Source organism: Macaca fascicularis, chromosome 5, assembly GCF_037993035.2.
Source record: "Macaca fascicularis isolate 582-1 chromosome 5, T2T-MFA8v1.1".
In the NCBI taxonomy this organism is placed as follows: domain Eukaryota; kingdom Metazoa; phylum Chordata; class Mammalia; order Primates; family Cercopithecidae; genus Macaca; species Macaca fascicularis.
Window position 1 is genome coordinate 35534623 of NC_088379.1, and position 21170 is coordinate 35555792.

Sequence of the window (21170 nt, forward strand, 5' to 3'; positions counted from 1 at the left end):
AAAATTTCAATTTTATACGTTTTGCAAACAAGATGGATTTCATTTACAAAAATGAAATATAAATGTAAAGATGTTTTAACTTAGATTATTAAGCAGATAGATACCCTTACCTTCTAACAATAAATCTAACTACTATTTAAATTTAGGTTTAATTATTTAGATATTTAATTCAAAATTTAGCAAATATTAAAATAATTATCCTTTTTTCATAGAATTTAAAAAGCATTTAAAAAAAAGAAACCGAAACCTTAGGATTGCTAAATATTTTTCTACTATGTGAAATGTAAAATTTTTTTGAAGATGAAAATGAAGAAAATCCTTCTGTATATTTCTTATTCAGTGCAGCAAACAATTGCTGATTACTTTTCTGTACTTTTTGCTCATATATATTGTTGACATTAAAATCTATAACTAGTGTCAACCATTTTCAATGTCTATGTGAATACAGAGGAAAAATATCCAAGATTTTTTATTTTTAATAAAAAGTTCAAAGAACACAGGAGACTTCAGGTTTAGATTTCAAACTTTTGAAAAGCCCTCAAGGAGTCAACACAGCACCTCAGTTTTCTAACAGTTGTACTTCCACAACAGTGCAGCTTTGCACACCATCCCTTTCCCATTGCTTCTGTTTCTTCATTTGTCCTTATCCCAAAACATTCAGAGGCACTACACCTTAAAGAGAAGGCTTTGAGACCTATCCCAAGGATAACACAGTTGCATGAAAGATGTATAAAAATCACTAAAGGGAGGAGGAAAAATGTACTTCCTTCAGTAGCTGTGAGATTCCTTCCTGCCTGGGGCACTAAGAAGACACTGCATAGGATCACATGACACACCTACAGCTCCCATGGCAATGTGGGATCTGCTTTCTGCTTGGAAGGCTCCCAGGGACTAACAAGGCCTCCAAGTGAAGGTGATAAGGAAGGAGGTGGTGCTGGAGCCTAGTCCTGATCTAGCTCTCAAGAGATAGTTCAAAAGATATCTCCTTCCTTATCACCTTCACTTGGAGGCCTTGCTAGTCCCTGGGAGCCCTCCAAGCAGAAAGCAGATCCAAGGACTTCATGTCTGAAACACCAAAAGCAATGGCAACAAAAGCCAAAATGGACAAATGGGATCTAATTAAACTAAAGAGCTTCTGCACAGCAAAAGAAACTACCATCAGAGTCAACAGGCAACCTATAGAATGGGAGACAATTTTTGCAATCTACTCATCTGACAAAGGGCTAATATCTAGAACCTACAAAGAACTTAAACAAATTTACAAGAAAAAAACAAACAACCCCATTAAAAAGTGGGCAAAGGATATGAACAGACATTTCTCAAAAGAAGACATTCATACAGCCAACAGACACATGAAAAAATGCTCATCATCACTGGCCATCAGAGAAATGCAAATCAAAACCACAATGAGATACCATCTCACACCAGTTAGAATGGCAATCATTAAAAAGTCAGGAAACAACAGGTGCTGGAGAGGATGCAGAGAAATAGGAACACTTTTACACTGTTGGTGGGATTGTAAACTAGTTCAACCATTATGGAAAACAGTATGGCGATTCCTCAAGGATCTAGAACTAGAAATACCATTTGACCCAGCCATCCCATTACTGGGTATATACCCAAAGGATTATAAATCATGCTGCTATAAAGACACATGCACACGTATGTTTATTGCGGCACTATTCACAATAGCAAAGACTTGGAATCAACCCAAATGTCCATCAGTGACAGACTGGATTAAGAAAATGTGGCACATATACACCATGGAATACTATGCAGCCATAAAAAAGGATGAGTTTGTGTCCTTTGTAGGGACATGAGTGCAGCTGGAAACCATCATTCTCAGCAAACTTTCACAAGAACAGAAAACCAAACACCGTATGTTCTCACTCATAGGTGGGAACTGAACAATGAGATCACTTGGACCTGAGAAGAGGAACATCACACACCGGGGCCTATTATGGGGAGGGGGGAGGGAGTAGGGATGGCATTGGGAGTTATAACTGATGTAAATGACGAGTTGATGGGTGCTGACGAGTTGATGGGTGCAGCACACCAACATGGCACAAGTATACATTTGTAACAAACCTGCACGTTATGCACATGTACCCTAGAACTTAAAATATAATATAAAAAAAATGTGAAAATAATAATAAGAATAAAATTAAAAAAAAAAAAAAGATAACCTGAGGTTATTGTTCAGGCCAGCCCTCCAGATAAAAGGAGCAGGCAGGAATTCAAGGAAGAACCCAAGTCTGCAACAAAGACAAAAAATTTGATAGAGCATTAATTATATCAGATTATGTTGAGAGGAAGGAGGCAGGAGGGCACGTGTTCAGGAAGAGAAAAACAAAGAGTCCTATGTCAGGAAAACACTTCAAAGTTGACATCCATATTCCTTTGAACAGTTGTATGAAATGTTCAGTAATTCCTTTAAAAACCCAGGCCATAAATAAATATTTTCATTTGGTATATCAAGGAATGCACTAAATATCATTTGCAGGTGTTATCACTAGACCAAAGAGAAATTCGCATTACATAACCCACAGTTTTATTTAAAAAGTCATATTACAACACTTGAAAATCATGGAATTACTATTTGCAACATAGGGAAGGAGCACTAGGAAAAACAGTGAACTCTGAAAATAATTTATTTGCTCATTTTATGATCTGAGCACCACAAAAGCATTGTTGCTATTAACTACCATAATCAAAGAAAAGAAAGGCTAGGATAGGTAATCTGGCCTAAAAATCACACGGAAAAAAAAAAAAAAGTGCTATGATACAGCTAGTACTAAATTATTTACTACTAATTTTAATGTTGTTTCCACTCTCAAAGACTCAGTCACAAAGTGAGCAATGAGCTTTTCATATGATACAAAGTTACATTTATAATGGAAGAAGTTGAAAATATACCACTCTGGCATACTGACTATTTTGAATAAAAGGCATTTAATTCAAGTATTGGAAAACAACAGGTGTAAAAAGAGAACTCTGATCTTCCAGCCTCCTTAAAAGCAGAAGATGAAATTCCCCTGAAAGAAATTAACATCCTATCCTCAAGGACAGGAAGTTGAGGTCAAAGAATTCTGTACAGACTATGTTAAAATAACGTATCTTTTAAGCCTCCCCATATAATTTAGTTGGTTTTTCACAATTTACTGCTCTTTTTGTAATTCATTATTTAAGCGTTTCACTCTAACTGCTTATTTGGGTCTTTATCTCTTTTTTTTTTAATTTTATTTTATTTATTATTATTATTATACTTTAAGTTCTAGGGTACATGTGCATAATGTGCAGGTTTGTTACAAATGTATACTTGTGCCATGTTGGTGTGCTGCACCCATTAACTCGTCAGCACCCATCAACTCGTCATTTACATCAGTTATAACTCCCAATGCCATCCCTACTCCCTCCCCCCTCCCCATAATAGGCCCCGGTGTGTGATGTTCCTCTTCTCAGGTCCAAGTGATCTCATTGTTCAGTTCCCACCTATGAGTGAGAACATACGGTGTTTGGTTTTCTGTTCTTGTGAAAGTTTGCTGAGAATGATGGTTTCCAGCTGCACTCATGTCCCTACAAAGGACACAAACTCATCCTTTTTTATGGCTGTATAGTATTCCATGGTGTATATGTGCCACATTTTCTTAATCCAGTCTGTCACTGATGGACATTTGGGTTGATTCCAAGTCTTTGCTATTGTGAATAGTGCCGCAATAAACATACGTGTGCATGTGTCTTTATAGCAGCATGATTTATAATCCTTTGGGTATATACCCAGTAATGGGATGGCTGGGTCAAATGGTATTTCTAGTTCTAGATCCTTGAGGAATCGCCATACTGTTTTCCATAATGGTTGAACTAGTTTACAATCCCACCAACAGTGTAAAAGTGTTCCTATTTCTCTGCATCCTCTCCAGCACTTGTTGTTTCCTGACTTTTTAATGATTGCCATTCTAACTGGTGTGAGATGGTATCTCATTGTGGTTCTGGTTTGCATTTCTCTGATGGCCAGTGATGATGAGCATTTTTTCATGTGTCTGTTGGCTGTATGAATGAATGTCTTCAGGTCTTTATCTCTTTATGAGGATTCTTGTGCCATGTAAAACTCGTATTACTTGTATGAAATAAATTTGTATGCTTTTCTCCCGTTAATCTGTTTTATATCCATTTAATTCTCAGGCCCAGCTGGGACCCTAAGAAGAAATAGGTGGAATTTTGCTGCCCCTATACAACTAAATGAGTATCAAGATTCTCTGTAAAATTCATGAAAATTAGCACAGTCTGTTTGAAACTTAAATCAAATGCTTCTTATGTGAGATGATCCTTGACAGCTACCAAAGGGATTCAGTCCTGGCAAAGATGCAGCTTTAACGTGTGTACACATAGTAAACCTTCTGGCATGTCAAAAGCATCTGCCATCTGAAGACTTGTCATTTTTCATTCACTTTCTTTTAATTATTCAAAATTAGCAAACTATTTTAAAGCTAAAGTGTCAAACAAAATGAGTGTCCTTTACTATCCCAATAAATAATCCAATTCTTATAAAGGCAATCAACATTTTCAACAATATTTACTCAATAAGGGGTTAAGGAAGTGCGATCCGGAGTCAGATGTACTGGTAGGAAATCCTAGTTCACTACCCATGTGATCTTGGAGAAATTAACCCAAGCCTCAGTTACCTTATAAGTAAAATGGGGTGAACATTACCTACTCCATGTTCACAGATACCCTATCAGGGCCACTGTGAACATTAGATAATCCCTGCAAAATTATAAACCAAACTAATGTTTAATAGATGACACTAGTTGTTTAATAAACGTGTTTAATACATGATACTACATTGATTTCCTAGTAAATACCAGACTTTGCTACTGGTACTAGGGATGTCAAGATAAAGACAAATTAATTAGAGCCTCTGCCATCAAAAGGTTTATGCTTTAATAGGAGATACTTATATTAACAGAGTCTTGTAAGTGGTCATGTTTTCTCTCACAAACACTAAATTGCCACCTTTTCTCTTGCAAATACTATTTGCACTGCAATTACCAAAGGTACCTAAGGCCAACAGAATCAGAGGCAGCCACAGATTCAAAGGGAGTAGGGGGGACAGCAGGCATGGGGGGGAAAGAGGAATCCTGCTGAAACTCCAGCCTGGAGCCTGTGCAGGACGTGTGTAAAACATTTAGTGCCACTACAGTAACAGTCAAACTTGAACAGCCTCGTGTCTCAGCAGAGAGACAAGTGTTAACTTTTAATCGGAAAAGCAATATCCTACTCCAACCCTAGAGAAAACCACAACTATTTTAGGTATAACTTTGAGATTCACAAATTCTGAAAGCTAAAGCTGATGACCTCTTTTGCTACAAATTACCTCCTCCCAAACTGTTTAGGTAATCCTCCTGTTACTTCGGGATACCAATGACTTAGCACCTGAGTAGAAGAACCACACTGGTAGAGCCCCTCTTTTGGGTCCCAGAGGTCTCGTCTCTAGTGAGCCTAGCTTCATACTGAGCTGTCTGTCACCATCTTTTTACATGTGACTTCTACACGAGACTGCAAGTCACCGTACTCCTCTTTGCATCCTTCCTACCGAGCACAGTGACTAAATACCAAGTTCAATAGATGTGTGTTGAATTATTACTTGGTGCCAAGCATTGTGCCAGGCAGCAGAGATACAAACATTAAAAACATGTTCTTTGTCAAAGAACAAATCATCTAATGGGGACACAGAGTCAACATTTCAAATATGAGAACTGCACTAATGGAAAGACTACAATACTAGGTGTGGGGAATTGGTATGGAAAGGAATATCCAGATAGAATTAAGAGAAGGGATGTTCCCCCAATTAAATAGGGAAAAGCTAAAGAGTCCCAGGCATTATAAACTGGAAACAGACTCTGGGAAATAATGTACAATGGGAGGAGGAAAATTTTTAAAAGAAAATGTTGGTTGAATAGGTAAATGAATATAGTCAAATTTAGAAAGGAACACTGAAAATATAATTGTTAAAAATCACTAAATTCCCTCAAATTTAATACTTAGACCTTATTGTAAAGATTCTTACCTCCCAGAAATTCCTTTTGTTGACCCTGGAATCTCTGGTACAGGCCGATGTCTTAGCAGAAAAGATCGAGATGGTCTTGAAACCAACTTGCTACGACTTCTCATAGGTGCTAGGATTGGTGATGATGGAACATACAAGTCATTTACAATCATTTCTCCTTGAAACTTAAAGAATGGGGATGGTGGTGATCCGTCTAATAAACCATTTGTTCCATTTCTAGAATTCGTTTCTGATGTTGAACAGCCAACAGAAGAAAGGCATTCAGAGTCTGCGTTAGGGAGCTTATTGAGATTTTCTGAGATCAATTTAACTTTTTCTGTTTGTTGTTCTTCAATTGTGTGATCCATAGTCTTCTTTGTAATCAAAGATTCTATTTTAATATTTTCACTACCAAATAAAGAATTATTCAAAGAACCCAAATTCAGGTGTGGTTCTTCTGCAGTGGGGAAGTCGCGTTTAGGAGGAGACAGCTTATTATCTGATTGAGGATACTGGCTTCTTTCCACACTTGCATCGTCTTCAAGTTTTTTTGTAACAGTCTCCAACTGCGGTGGGCTAGGCATCTGAACACTGCTAGAACTGGAAAGTTCTATGCAGATATTCTGATCAGAAGATGGAACATTGTGATCCTTTGAAGGGTCATCATTCTTCTTTGTTTTATGAACATTTGCATATATTGGAAAATCTTGCATTTTTGACAAGATTATCTGTAACTGTTTAAGTATCCTCCTACGGTGACCTGTAGGTGATATTCCAATTTTCTGTAGCAGGCTGTCATTTATTACTGCACAGTCCTTCACAGTAGTAAAACCAGACTCATGGAAATGTAAGAGATACTGCTCCAAATTAATGCTCATTAGGAAATCTTTTATATCCACATTTACTTCACTGACTGAGGACATAATGGTGGCTTCATTACTAAGTTGAGTTACACAAAGTGGCACGATGAGATACACACACAAGAAGATGCACTTCTCTGCTGGCTTTTCCTCTATCAATTGTGACAGAAAAGTTTCTTAAAATGTTATTTTCTTCACAGTGACTGCTTTATGTGCTTAAGCCTAGAAGAAAAATAAAAATGATTTATTAGGCTATTTTAATTATTAAAATCTACTTTTATATACTTTCTCTGAAGAAACAACAGAAATTAGGACACTAACTTTCACTCTGCATTTGGAATCTTTGTGCATTGCTTTGCACGCCCTAGAAAACCAGTTTCTCCGTATGTGAGGGTACAGGACAGAAATGCTATGACAGCATCAAACTATGACTTTCAAAAAGGTGAAAAAAAATGACACTGACACACGTACCGAATAAACATATATCAAAAGCTTTATTCAACTTCTTAATTTAAAATGAGGGAACCAGTAAGTTAGTAAGATTGGATCCAAGAGCATCTGTGGAAAAGATTTACATAGTACATCAGAAATTTTTTTTTTTAAGTATTAGGATAGCTAGGTTAGATAAAAAACTGTTTAATGTCCTACAGGATAATAAGCCACAACATTTGGGGTTATCTTTTCTACTGGACAAAAATCTATAAGCATACAGGTAACTTCTCAGTGTCTATGTGCTACTCAAATAATAAATAGCCAAGTCAAGCACAGGAATTAAAATTGGGATTAAAATATCTCTAAGGTGGTCTTGTTAAACAATATTCCCACAAAGGCACTGAAAGAATGTTCTTTTGACTTTCAAGTTTTATGCAATTTTCTTAACAGTAACTGAATATAAACAACTTTCTCTTTCACTGCACTTTCTTTCAAATACTTAAAAAGCAGTCAGAACATATTTCTCAGTTCAATAATTTTCATTTCATAAAAGCAGGCAGCATTATATGTAAACAATAGTGATATACAAGATATGACACTGAATAATCAGCTAATTCTTAAATACATTAGATAACAGAAAATATGCTAATATAAAAGGACAACGTAAAGGTTTAAAGGTCATGTGTCCTCCAATGTACACAGGAAATTCTTAAGTTTATTTTTCTCCCAAACAACATAATTAAACTTTTTTAAAAGTCCATTTTTCCAGATGCTAATTATACAGGTGTGTTCAGTTTATGAAAATGCATATGTGCAAGTTTCTGTCCACTGTGCGTCAATAAAAAAGTACAGAGCAGGTATGACACATATATACTGAAGTAATAAAATGAGACACACCCAAACAAGGAAAATTTCCCTGAGCAAGTTTTGATGCAGGACTGAAAAACCCCTTGAAATAGTTCTGCAAAAGGCACTACTTGGACTCTGCATATGCTACATGCCAACTGCCCACAAGCTACTGCTTCAACTATTTTAAAATATCAGCAAGCAGTAACAAACAGGTATAGGATAAAAGGGAAAGCATATATCTTCTTTAGGACACACTGTAGGAGCAGAGAAATAAAAATACAAAATAAATGATGAAAGGCAGGAAATCCCTTTGTCAATAAGGCATCCCAGAATAACACCTAAAATGCTTAAATGTCACACACAAAGAAGTTACACCTCGGCCAGGTGCGGTGGCTCACACCTGTAATCCCAGCACTTTGGGAGGCCAAGGTGGGCAGATCAATTGAGGTCAGGAGATCAAGACCATCCTGGCCAACATGGTGAAACCTTGTCTCTACTAAAAATACAAAAATTAGCTGGGTGTGGGGGTGCACGCCTGTAATCCCAGCTACTCGGGAGGCTGAGGCGGGAGAATCGCTCAAACTTGGGAGGCAGAGACTGCAGTAAGCTGAGATGGCGCCACTGCACTCCAGCCTGGCAACAGAGCAAGACTCCATCTCAAAGATAGATAGATAGATAGATAGATAGATAGATAGATAGATAGATAGATAGATAGATAGATAGACAGACAGACAGACAGACAGACAGATTTGAAAAAAGAAAAGTTACACCTCAACACTACATACAAACTCAATTCTCAGATAAGCCACTTTCATTCTACACAATTACTTTGTAACAAATGTATCGTCTATTTTTACTAGCCTTATCACAGGATGGAAATAATTACTACCAATGGAAAAATAAGTGGACATAATGTATTCACCCACTTTAGAATTTATAAACATGATAAATTGGCCAATAACTTGAGAAGATTAGAAGCATTTTCCTTCTGAAGTAGAATAAATTATAAAAAGTCACAGTTTTGCTTACCAGTGTCCACAAAAACGTTAATAGGAGAAAAACAATTTCAATAAAATACATATACACATGCACATCAAGAAACCTCCTGATGCATCCCTACCCCAAATCTAAAACCTAGACTGCATTCCCAAGCCCGCCTTTGTATTATCCACCACATTCAAGGAAGCAGGTGAGCTCCTGATTTTACTCCTTGCTACTGACAGAATTATGTCCTCCCAAAATTCATATCTGAAGCCCTAACCTTTACTGTGACTGTATTTGGAGACAGGGCCTCCAAGGAGGTAATTAAGGTTAAATGAGGTCATCAGGATGGGACCTTGATAAGATAGCATTAGTTTCTTATAAGAGACACCAGAGAGTTTTCTTTCCCTCAGGTCCCAGAGCCCTCTATGTAAGGACATAGGGAAAAGGCGGCTATCTGTAAGCCAGGAAGAGGAACTCTAGGAAACTTATCAGCTGGCAAATGGATCTTGGACTTCTCAACCTCTAGAGCTGTGAGAAAATACATGTATGTGGTTTAAGCTACATGGCCTGTGGTATTTTGTCATAGCAGCTGAGCTGACTAATACACTTACTCCATCCTCACTGCTTTTGTCATGGTTCCAAACCTCATGACATCTTTTGCCTGGATTATTGCAACGGTCCCTGAACAAATCTCTCAGCCCAGTCTCCATGCATCAGTCAATGAACTATCAAATACATAATTCGGTATGTAACTCCACATGCTCAACCAGATAAAGTCTATGCTGATATTGCTTATAGTGCCAAATCACATTTTTGTCTCTAGCAATAATAATAGCAGGTGCTATTGATATAAACAGCAATTATGTGTCAGACACCATGCTCATATTTCCTATGAGAAAGGAATTCCTCTGTATCAACAACAAGCTCATATTCAATGCTTTTAAACATTCTACCAACATCCTTCATTCACTTTAGTCCATTCTTGTCAATTATTTCCCTGAGGCAACAAGCTGTTTAGCAGCTCCATGCCTTTTTGCATACACTCTATCTGCTTTCTTAAGCACCATTTAAAATTATAAATAGGCAGGTATTACCTCCTCTGTGAAGGCTTCTTATCAACCCCTCAAAAAAGAATGAATCATTCCTTCCTTAACATACATTTATAATTTCTATACTAGAGCTTTGCAAAGCACTTGGAACATGTTTAAGAGACGTGAGAGAGGCTGATAAAAATGGCAGAAGAGATTGACAAGCCCACTGTATTCGTTTTTTGGTATATATGTGTGTACTTTCGTTTTAATACACAGCCCTTTCCTTTCTTTGGCAGATACATATATACTTCCTAGGTGGTCAAATCAAATAAAGATATACCAAAAGCTTTACCCAAAACCATCTCTCTCTATCACTCAACATGCTGAATATGGTTAATGAATCTGTTTCCTTTTCATGCTATGAAAAAGGCTCCCTCCCACAGCCCTAAAATCCTCTCTGCACGTTAATGTCAACTCTGTCCTCCAAATTGCCTGACATTTTAACTGTGTGAACACCCAAGAGTGTTCACAGATCCAGTTCTTTCCTTAGATGCTCTAGCCCCAAGCACATCATTAGATACACAGAGATAATCATGCCTAACTATAAAATTTCAGTATGTGAAAGCTCCTTAATACGAAATTGAGGCTCTCCATGTTTTGACCTCCAATTGCAGTCTATGGCATGTATGCCACACTCTAGATCAGTGACCCTCCAGGTACTGATCTGTGGATCTTCTGTACATCAACAACTGCTGTGGGTCCTAGGAGTCTACACTTGTTATATCCTCCAATTATAACTGGGATGTGTGAAAAAAATGTGGTAAATTACAGTTCTAAGTTCTTGAGGCTTCCCAGACATGCTTTATACCAGCCCACCTGAGCCTAAGCTTATCACTATCCTCCTCTTGGATAAAATCCCCCACCTAACATCCTGCACACAAGTTTGCAGTAAGACTAAATTAAAATTCCACCTCCTCCACTTTCTAGCAGTGTAAATATAGGCCCGTGCCTATGTCAATGTCTCCATTTCCTTTCCCATAAAATGGAAATACTCCAGAGTATCAAGCATTGGTGAAGATGAAATGAGATAATTCATCATAAGTGACTCGCGCATAGTGCCTAGCATGTACTGATGCTTAGTAAACCTTCACTTCGTCACTGTAATTATTTTCACCACTATAGTCATTGTGTCCCCACAGTTAAATTTTCTGTTCTCTGAGGTCTAAAACACTTTCCTTCACAAGAGTTCTAGTGAATAAGAAATGCATTCTCTTCTCCGTATTCCTACACTATTTACTTCTTAGAGTGTTGTCCCAGTTCATTCAGACTGATTTAACAAAATACAAATGCTCTTGGACTTATAATGAAGTTACATCCCAATAAACCCATTGTATACTGCAAATATTATAAGCTGAAAACGTGCGGCTGAGAGGGAGCCAGGGCTTGCTGCCACTGCCCAGCATCACTAGAGAAGTGTGGTTTCTCCCAAATGCATATCACATTCACTCCATCATAAAGTCGAAAAATCCCAAGTCAAACCATAATAAGTTGGGGAACATCTGTACCTTAGACTGGATAATTAATAAACAACAAAAATGTATTACTTAGAGTTCTGGAGGATGGGAAGTCCAAGGTCATGGCACCTGCAGACATCACAGATAATGCCTTCTATATGTTCTCACGTGACAGAAGGGCAAGGGGCAAACAAACACCTCCCTCAGGCCTCTCTTCTGAGAAGACTAATTCCATTCAGGACAGCTCTGGCCTCATGACCTAATAACCTCCCCCAAGCCCCACCTCTTAATACCATTCCCTCGAGCAGTCAGGTTTCAACACAAAATTCAGGAGTGGGGGATGGAGGACACATACATTCAGACCATAGCAAGTGTTTAATTATACTCTGCTGTTCCACAGATAGTGTAATATAAATGCCAAGACTCTGAATCCAGACAACTTGTGTTGAATTCCAATTCCTACACTTACTAGCTTTATTATCTTGTGTATTTAACTTCTCTGTGCTTTAGTTTCTTAGTCAAAAATAATGGGAGTAATATTAGTACCTACCTCATAGGGTTACTGTGAGAATTACATGAATTAATACATACACAGCACTTATAACAACAACTGGACATTACAAATTCTAAGTAAGTGTTGCCATTATCACTATTATTTTATTATAATAAACTCTGCCAACAGGACAAACCCATATAAGCTGCACAATGAACGCCAGATTACTTGCTTATAAACATGGTGCATCATGTATACGCAGTACATGTTTAGAGAATGTATAAATATTTGGTGTTACAGACATGGCTGTACATCTCCCCGTGCTATCCTGAACCAATTCCACGAGGCAATGAAATGGAAGTAACATTCAGGAGCACTTGTTACATGCCCAGCTTACCATATCACTCAATGAACAGCACCTTGTTACTTTACTGTGCTATGCCTTTAAACTATATCCTGAATTCAGTAACACTATCTATCTCCCCTGCTCACATTCCAGCCTAAGCCACCATATCTCTCTTAGACCACTGCAATAGCCTCTTAGACTGATATTCCTGATTCTGTCCTGGCCCCCTCTCCCCGACACAGTAGATTCTCACTACAGGAGCCAGAATGATTAATGTCATAAGAAAAGTCACACCATATCACTCCCTATGACTTCCAAACTTAATCTTCCCTGACTTTCCCCCTCCATCACTTGACAGCCTCAGAGCCAGCCTCCTTTCTCTTCCTTCCTCAGACCTTACCTCTTGATCTTGTCTCTTTCCAACCTTCTTCTCCAGCATACACCCATGTCTCCAGTCACTCCATCACTTTGGTATGTCTCTGCTCAAATGCACCCTCTTCAGAGAGGTGGTCCCTCCCTAATCTATGCTATACAAGCATGCCTTGTGACTCACCATTCCTTATCCTTGCTTTATCTGTCTCCATGGCATCTACTACTGCTGATATCTGTTGACTGCTCCAAGAAGGCAGGGATCTTGTCTACTGTTCACTGCTCAGCTCAATAAATGTTTGCTGAATAACTTTTCTATATAACTGCTGAATAACTTCTTGCTTTGTGATGAGGAGTGGAAGGTGCATACTGTCTTAAAATGTTGTCTATTTAATCAAGCTAGTATGCAGCAAATTGATTTCAAGCACAGATTTCTCCAATTCATCTAACCATTAACAGAGGTCCTCAAATCAGGAGTTGAGTATGAGGGGCGGGGCAGGAGGTACCAGTGAGAAACATCCTAAACCATCTGTGGGACTTCTAAAAACTCATGGGTTGGGCCAGGCTGGGTGAGGTGGCTCATGCCTGTAATTGCAGCACTTTGGGAGGCAGAGGTGGGCGGATTGCTTGAGCCCAGGATTTCCAGAACAGTCTGGGTGACACGGCGAAACTGTCTCTAACCAAAATATATAAACATTAGCTGGGTGTGGTGGTGCACACCTGTAGTCTCAACTACTCAGAAGGCTGAGGTGGGAGGATGGCTTGAGCTCAGGAGGAGGAGGTTTCAGTGAGCTGAGATTGCACCACTGATCTCCAGTCTGGGCAACACAGCCAGACCCTGTCTCAAATAATAATAATAATAATAATAATAATAATAATAAATAGGTTGGACAGGCTTCCCCCTCCTAATGTCTTGAATAAGGAAAGCCACTACAGTAAGCCCCTTCCAAACTCCCTCCCCACTACCCATTACTAGTGGAGCTTTGTCATCAATCTTCTAGTTGAACAAGGAAAGCAAAAAACTGAAAACCAAGGGTTACTTCATTAAACCATGATGTCATTCAGACAACTTCTAGAATCCCCTTTGCCTGACTATATGTGACAGGATGGAAAACAGCATAGTACAATCGTATCAGTCATATGATCAATCCATTAAAACAAAAAGGGAGCATATCAATGAAAAATCAGAAACACATTCTTAGCAAAGTTAGAAACTTTGTGAGAAAATGGGCTTAATAGTAGTCAGAGGATCAATATAAATTTACAAATTGGGCTGCTAAATGAATAATGAAACTTTTCAACATTTTCAATACAAGTCTTACAGATCCCAATAACAATGAGAGCTGGTTGTATTCCAGAGCAGAGGTTCCCAATGGATTGGAACTATATCCCTTGACTAGATTCAGAGATACCTGAGAAAATGCTTTTACTGGTCTTAATGACTAAATGACGCCAGTAGACAGAAAAAGTGACTATGACATTCTGCGATAGTACCCAGGTAAAAAATTCAAGTATGATTTTTACTCCTTCAATTCTCTATAATTAATCAGTTCCCAATACGGTACCCAACACTATAGATGATAAAAGAGAAAAGTGTCCCTGCCTTCAAGTGTCCCTGTAATACACCACTTCAGTTTGATGAATGTCCATGTATGTGGCTAAACCTAGAAGTCTACATATATTTACATTTAACTGTCTAAGAGTTAAGAGGCAATGACAAATTAAGGAAGAACATCTTTGTAATTGCTATATACAGCAGTGGTAATATGGAATTGAGTTCATCAAAATTTATTGTTGTATCTGTCATTGTAGAAAGACAGCTCATGCAGGACTACAGTACAGCTGATATAATGCAACAATATGAAGCCAAAATCAAATAACAAATTATTATTTGCTAATAAACTTATTGTGGAGAAATCACTAATTCCTTGGAAAATTGGAAGTCTCCATATGGACAGCACGCTGAACTAACTAGTTGAGGGTACAGGTCTTCTAGAAGTCCATCTGATATGGTTTGGGTGTTTTGTCCGCTCCAAATTTCACGTGGAAATGTGACCTCTGATGTTGGAAGTAGGTCTAGTAGGAGGGGACCTCTCAGTGGGAGGTCATGGGGGTGGATCCCTGATGAATGGTTTGTGTGGTCTTTATGGTAATGAGTGAGTTTTCTATGAGTTCATACAAGATCTACTTGTTCAAAAGAGCCTGGCACCTCCTCCTTCTCTTGTTCCTTCCTGGTATCCGATATGCTAGTTTCCCCTTTGCCTTCCACTATGATTGTAAGCTTCCTGAGGCCTCACCATAAGCTGAGTGGATGCCAGTTCCATACCTGTGCAGCCTACAGAACTGTGAGCCAAATAAATCTGTTTTCTTTATAAATTACCCAGTCTCAGGTATTCCTTTATAGCAATACAAATGGACCAATACACCGCCTTTGCTTCAGCACAAAATACAGAAATAGGTATTGTGTTATTTGCACATTGAGCGAACTACTATCAAGATAATCACTCCAAGTACTGACAAAGACATGTTCAATCTGACTCTTCCCCAGAACCATGTAGATGAGGAAGTATTTTAGAGAAAATATGCTTATGGTTGCATTCCTTCCTCTATCCCACAGTATAGAGCAGACTGCAAAAGGATAAAGGTCAGGCCTACTAACTTATTTTTCTATTCTGAGTGCTTAGCCCCCAGAAAAAGTATAAAACGGGTCATTTGGCATCTGTCTCCTCTGCCATCCATTCACCTACCTTGGTGTGGCAACACCAGCCCCATTAAACCCCTTACAGGAAGCACAGTTCCCTCAATGTGGTCATCTCTTTTAATTGAGGTCACTCACAGGCTCTTACCTCCTCTGCCCCTGTTCTCTACCTCAATCACTACTCCTTTCCCATCCAACAAAACACATCCATCTTCTTTCGTTCTCCTTCAGAATTGCATTGCTAATAATAATAGCCAATAGTTGCGGAGTATTTGCAAACCATTTGTGTAGGATCTCATTTACTCCTCACAGCTGCAGGGAGGAAAATCCCATGCTGAATGTCACGCAATAGGTAAACAGTGGAAACACTAAGTGTTTCTGAGAGTCAGACTCCACAACCTGTGCTGTAAACTGTAATGCCTCATAGTAGATATAAAGTTGATTTAATAGTAAAGAGGTAGCAAAGACTTAATAGTCTCCCTCTCCTTTGACTCGCTATTCAGAAGCGCTTATATTCACACTAGGGAAATGCTGTTTAAATATACCATATCTTGCAAATTCAAGTTGTATACACCATTTAAGTTTGATATGTGTCCATGTACGTGGCTAAACCTGGAAGCCTACATTCATTTACATTTAATTGCCTGAGAGTTGACAGCCAATGACAAATTAAGGGAGAACATCTTTGTAATTGCTATATAAAGCAATGTAGAATTTCGTCTATTAAAATTTATTTTGCATCTATCACCGCAGAAAGACAGCTAACACAGGACCATAGTACAATTGATAGAGTGCAACAATATGAAGCCAAAATCAAATAACCAAATATGACCAAAATAAGTATTCACTGCCCATATGAAGTCAATGGTCACGGTAAAATAAACAAATACAAATACAAATCTGCTTGAGAAGAAAATAAAGTATTAAGGCCAGGCATGGTGGCTCACGCCTGTAATCCCAGCACACTTTGGGAGGCCCAGACGGGCGGATTACCTGAGGTCAGGAGTCTGAGACCAGCCTGGCCAACATGGTAAAATCCCATCTCTACTAAAAACACAAAAATTAGCTGGGCATGGTGGAACACGCCTGTAATCCCAGCTACTTAGGAGGCTGAGGCACAAGAATCGCTTGAACCCAGGGGGCAGAGGTTGCAGTGAGCCAATATCATGCCACTACAGGGACAGAGCAAGATGCTGTCTCAAGAAAAAAAGAAAAAAAGAAGCAGAAGAAAGAAGAAGAAAAAAGAAGAAAGAAGAAAGTATTAATTTAAAAAAGATACCTGACTATGGTCTTAAAGGTTTAATATTACATGTAGTGTAAAAGTAGATAAGGAGTGGAAGCAACCCAGATGTCTATGAATGGATGAATGGATAAAGAAAGTGTAGTATATACACAAAATGAAATACTAAAAAGCCTTAAAAAGGAGTGAAATACTGTCATATGCTACAATATAGATGAACCCCGAGGGTCATTATGCTAAGTGAAAAACCAGTCATAAAATAGACAAATATATGATTCCACTTACATTAGGTATCCACCATAGTCAAATTCATAGAAAGTAGAACTGTGGCTACCAGAGGGGGGAAGAGAGGTAAGGAGTTGTTTAACAGGCATAGAGTTTCAGTTCTACCAACTGGAAATGGCCTGGAGATCTGTTTCTCAGCAATGTAAATATACTTAGCGTTACTGAACTATATACTAAAAATGATTAAGATGGTAAATTTTATAGTATGTGTTCTTTTTACCCAGTAAAAAAGGAGATCAGAAGACAGACTAGAAGATTTGGGCCAGCGTCTCAACTCTTATTCAAACTGAAATCCCTGTACATCCCTGGACTTTTTTACTCTCGTTTGGGAGCCAATTCAAGTCTTCCAAGTATGGTAACACCACACTCATGAGGCTTCCCTGCCTATCCCATCCCTCCTCAATCCCTTATTAGTTCTGCCCAGGCAGTAAGTATAGATAGCACAATGCCGGAATTCCAATCCAGGCTTCCCCACTTTTTAACTATGTATCTTGATTACGTTATTTAACTTCCTGAAGCTTGTTTTTCTCATTTATAAAACAAGGGTAATATACCCCATATTGTGTAGTATTTCTGTTAGAATTAAACAAGTCAAATATTTAAGATATATAAGACTATCTGACATGAGTTACAACTGCACCATAAATGTTGGCTATTATTAATTTAACCATTGTATACAATATTGCCTTTAATCATATTCATACCACTCTATTGCACTCGGTTTGAATGGAATTCTTCTGTCTGCGTAGTAATATTACATTCCTTTAAATTATCACTGTAAATCATTCTTCTAATAAATCCACAATGCACCTAACATGGCAGTTAACATAGTTTTATTAATGTAGTAATGTATAGATGTAGTTAGAGTTGTAAGAATTATGACAATTTCACCTGAAGACTTAACACCTGGGACACAAAGCACAGTGATTTACCAGGGATTCCAGCTCTGTCATGTGCTACCTGCGAGGCCTTGGGAGAATTCCTCTCTTTTCCTGAGCCTCACTGTTGTCATTTGTAAGCAGGGAAAGTAATAGCGCCTACCTCACAGGGCTATTTTGAGGATGAAATGAGCCCATATGCATTAAGATCTTAGAACAGCGCCTGGTAAGCAACAAGCATTTAATTAGTGTCTTCTGGATGGAGAATAATGGAGATTTTAGCTGAAAATAGGTAGGCTCTAGGCAAAATCATTTTGTAGCTTGGATCAAGGAGTAAGGATTTTCTAAGCTGTGTTTTAATTATTTTACTTATAGTGCAATCTGAAAAACACAATAAAAAAAACTAAAACTTAATATTAATTTCCATCCAGTGAAAACCACAAGTGCTAATTCCTTGACTTAGCAAAAGAACGTATCAGTAGCATAGGAGATACCTAGGTTTAGGTGTTCTGGATAATATCACAAAAGTAAAATGCCTGATAATCTCCTTAACTTCTGTAAGTCTTTTGTCTTTCAAGCTGTCCATCCAGATTTTAAGTTAATTCACTAGGATTTGAGAATTTTTTTTTAAATTCTAATGGAGAGATCCCTAAGGTAGAACCGTAATTCTTGGGATATCGGAGGATGATTTATTCTTCCAGAGTTTCTACAAAAGCAGAATTGTAAAACTTTTGTATAAATGTATACTCCACCATTTCTCTGAATGTATGTCATATTTTTAGACAAACAACCAGATGTTTCAGAATAGCCTACTGTGAGTGTTTCCTCTCTTTGCATTTATAAATAGTACCCTGACCTCTTTTCCAACTGAGTTTGAGGGTTTATTCCTATTGGTTTAGCAACTGTCAAAGTTTCTTTTTCTTACAAAAACAGGGTATTTCAGAAAACGTCTCCTACCTTACTGGTCCATTTTTTTTTTTTTTACATGTATTCATTCAATATATATTAAGCAACACTACTCACTCCAAGATAAGTCAGGGAGATATTTGGCATTCAAGGTAACAGCATCTACTATCTGATTTGACAACAGTGCTAAGGGCTAAAAAGAAAGTGAAGATACAGTCTTCCCTCCAATAGTTTACAATGTAAAAGGGTAAATTAGACATGACTATAAGAAAAGGAAAATGGCATGTATATGACAATCAGTTCATTACTACTGAGTAAGTGCCAATAAAGAATACCAAAAACACCACAAAAAAAAAACTTTTTGCAAAGAATTTGATATATTCCAAAAAAACCACTTAAATTTTAATAGTGAGAAAAATCCAATTTTATGACCTTAATTTCCACATGGTTTTATATTTTAGCATTGTTTTAAATACATACAGAAGTGGCCCCATCATCCTTCATGAGTTCTCAGGAACTCTAAAAAAAACCTCAAATCTGCTCCCCAAAAGGACTACTTCAACCCAAATGAGGCCTCCTTTCTTTTCTCTGCAGCATGGGTAAATAAGTAAGCTTGTGCTGAACAGAAACTGAAACAAAATTTCACAGGACAACTTTCTAACTAGAAGGGATCACGTGAGAATACCATTGAGTACTGTTTCACTTAAAGACAGAAACAAGTGAGCAAAATGGTTTAACTACCATTACATATTTAATCTGGTCAATACTTAGAAGTAATAACTAATACGATAAATTACAAGGTCCAGAACTTTGCAGAAAAGATTAAGACAGCCTCTCATAGCCTCTAATCTCACATCCACCGTATGTGGTCAAAGCTAAGACATATTTCCCAGATTATGAAGTTCTCTACCTAATTAATATTTCACCAAGAATTCCCAAAATTCTCACTACATAGCATGTGCAAAGATTGTATCCAAGAAATGTATCGATAAATAAATGAGAGCAGGTGGAAATGTGTGCTAAAAAAAACTATTAAAGCAATGACTATCATTTATACTTAGCATTTGTATAGTCACTTTCACCAAACTTTCTCACAGTTGCAGGGAGGTAGGTTAGAAAGTAATAAAACAAAACAACAGCAACAAAAAAAAAACCTTCTCATATACCATGAAGTCTATAACTCAGAATCCTAACTAGACTTTAAAAACCTCATAGTTTCAATGCGTTAATGTAAAAGTTCTTCAGAAAACTGTAATTCATTATAATCTGAGTTCTATACTTACCCACAGTATCCAAGAATAGTTGGATCTGATAAGTATTATTGCATACCCATGAGCCTTACACTGCAAGGAGCTTGCAGTGATATTAGAAAAACAAGAATTTGTTTTTAAATGTACCATCAGCTTCTCCTTTTACAGACCAGCCACATAAAATCTGACAGGTTTACAGAGGAAGGAAAAAATACAAACACATGCACATCCATATAAATAAGTTTTAACAAGCTCTGTCACCCTCTAGGTATAATTTAATTTAAATAAATCTCTGAGTACTAACAAATCTATATAAAACCCTCTTCGTGTTAGGAACCACCTTAAATGTGTATGTGTTAAATATGTTTGGAAAGAAGCCAGGAAGATATTTATTTGCACTTAACCCTAGCCTAGTTCCATGACCCACTTTTTTTTCTTCTTTAAACGTTGTTGGACAAAGAATGTCGTGAGCATTTTCTCTCAATATTTCTCCTATAAGTGTATGGAAGTCATCAATAAGAGTTTAAAGGTATTTCTCTCTTTTCCTTAAAAAATTTAGCTTCCTTTTTAAAACACCCATAACTTCGTCTTCCAATTACTTATGGGCAAAGTTCCATGAGCCCGCGGGGGTGTAGAGTGCTTAAGTGCAGGGAAATCAATACTCAGCTTGTAAGTACAATACTATTATGGGTAATAACAATGACATCCTATTAAATGTACTTTTAAAAATAGCTTATTTTCAATACACTTCTTTTTTTTTTTTTTTTTTTTTTTTTTTTTTTTTTTTTTAACCGAAGGCTGCATTCTACTGAACAGCCTACTTCAAGGACAAGCTTGCAACAAAAAAAAAAAAAAGAAAAGAAAAGAAAAGAATTTGCTATCAGGATACTTATCTTACAACAGCCTAAGATGTCATTATTCCACACAAACTAGCTTATTTTCTTGTATTTTCCTCTGATTATCAAAGGCTATATAATTCCACGAACCCT

At 37.5% G+C, this 21170-nt stretch overlaps 1 protein-coding gene across 13 annotated transcripts in view; it reads right to left on the reverse strand.

Moving 5' to 3' along the window:
* ARAP2 (ArfGAP with RhoGAP domain, ankyrin repeat and PH domain 2) overlaps positions 1–21170 on the reverse strand; it is a 180301-nt gene that overhangs the window by 157874 nt on the left and 1257 nt on the right. For all 13 annotated transcript variants that reach the window (XR_012434769.1, XR_012434770.1, XR_012434771.1 and 10 more), the window contains exon 2: positions 6068–7128. Coding sequence is in view for 10 of the 13 variants with exons in the window: in XM_074039512.1 (XP_073895613.1) it covers positions 6068–6969 (902 nt within the window). In the remaining 3 variants the exon portion in view is untranslated. The remainder of the gene's footprint in view (positions 1–6067; positions 7129–21170) is intronic.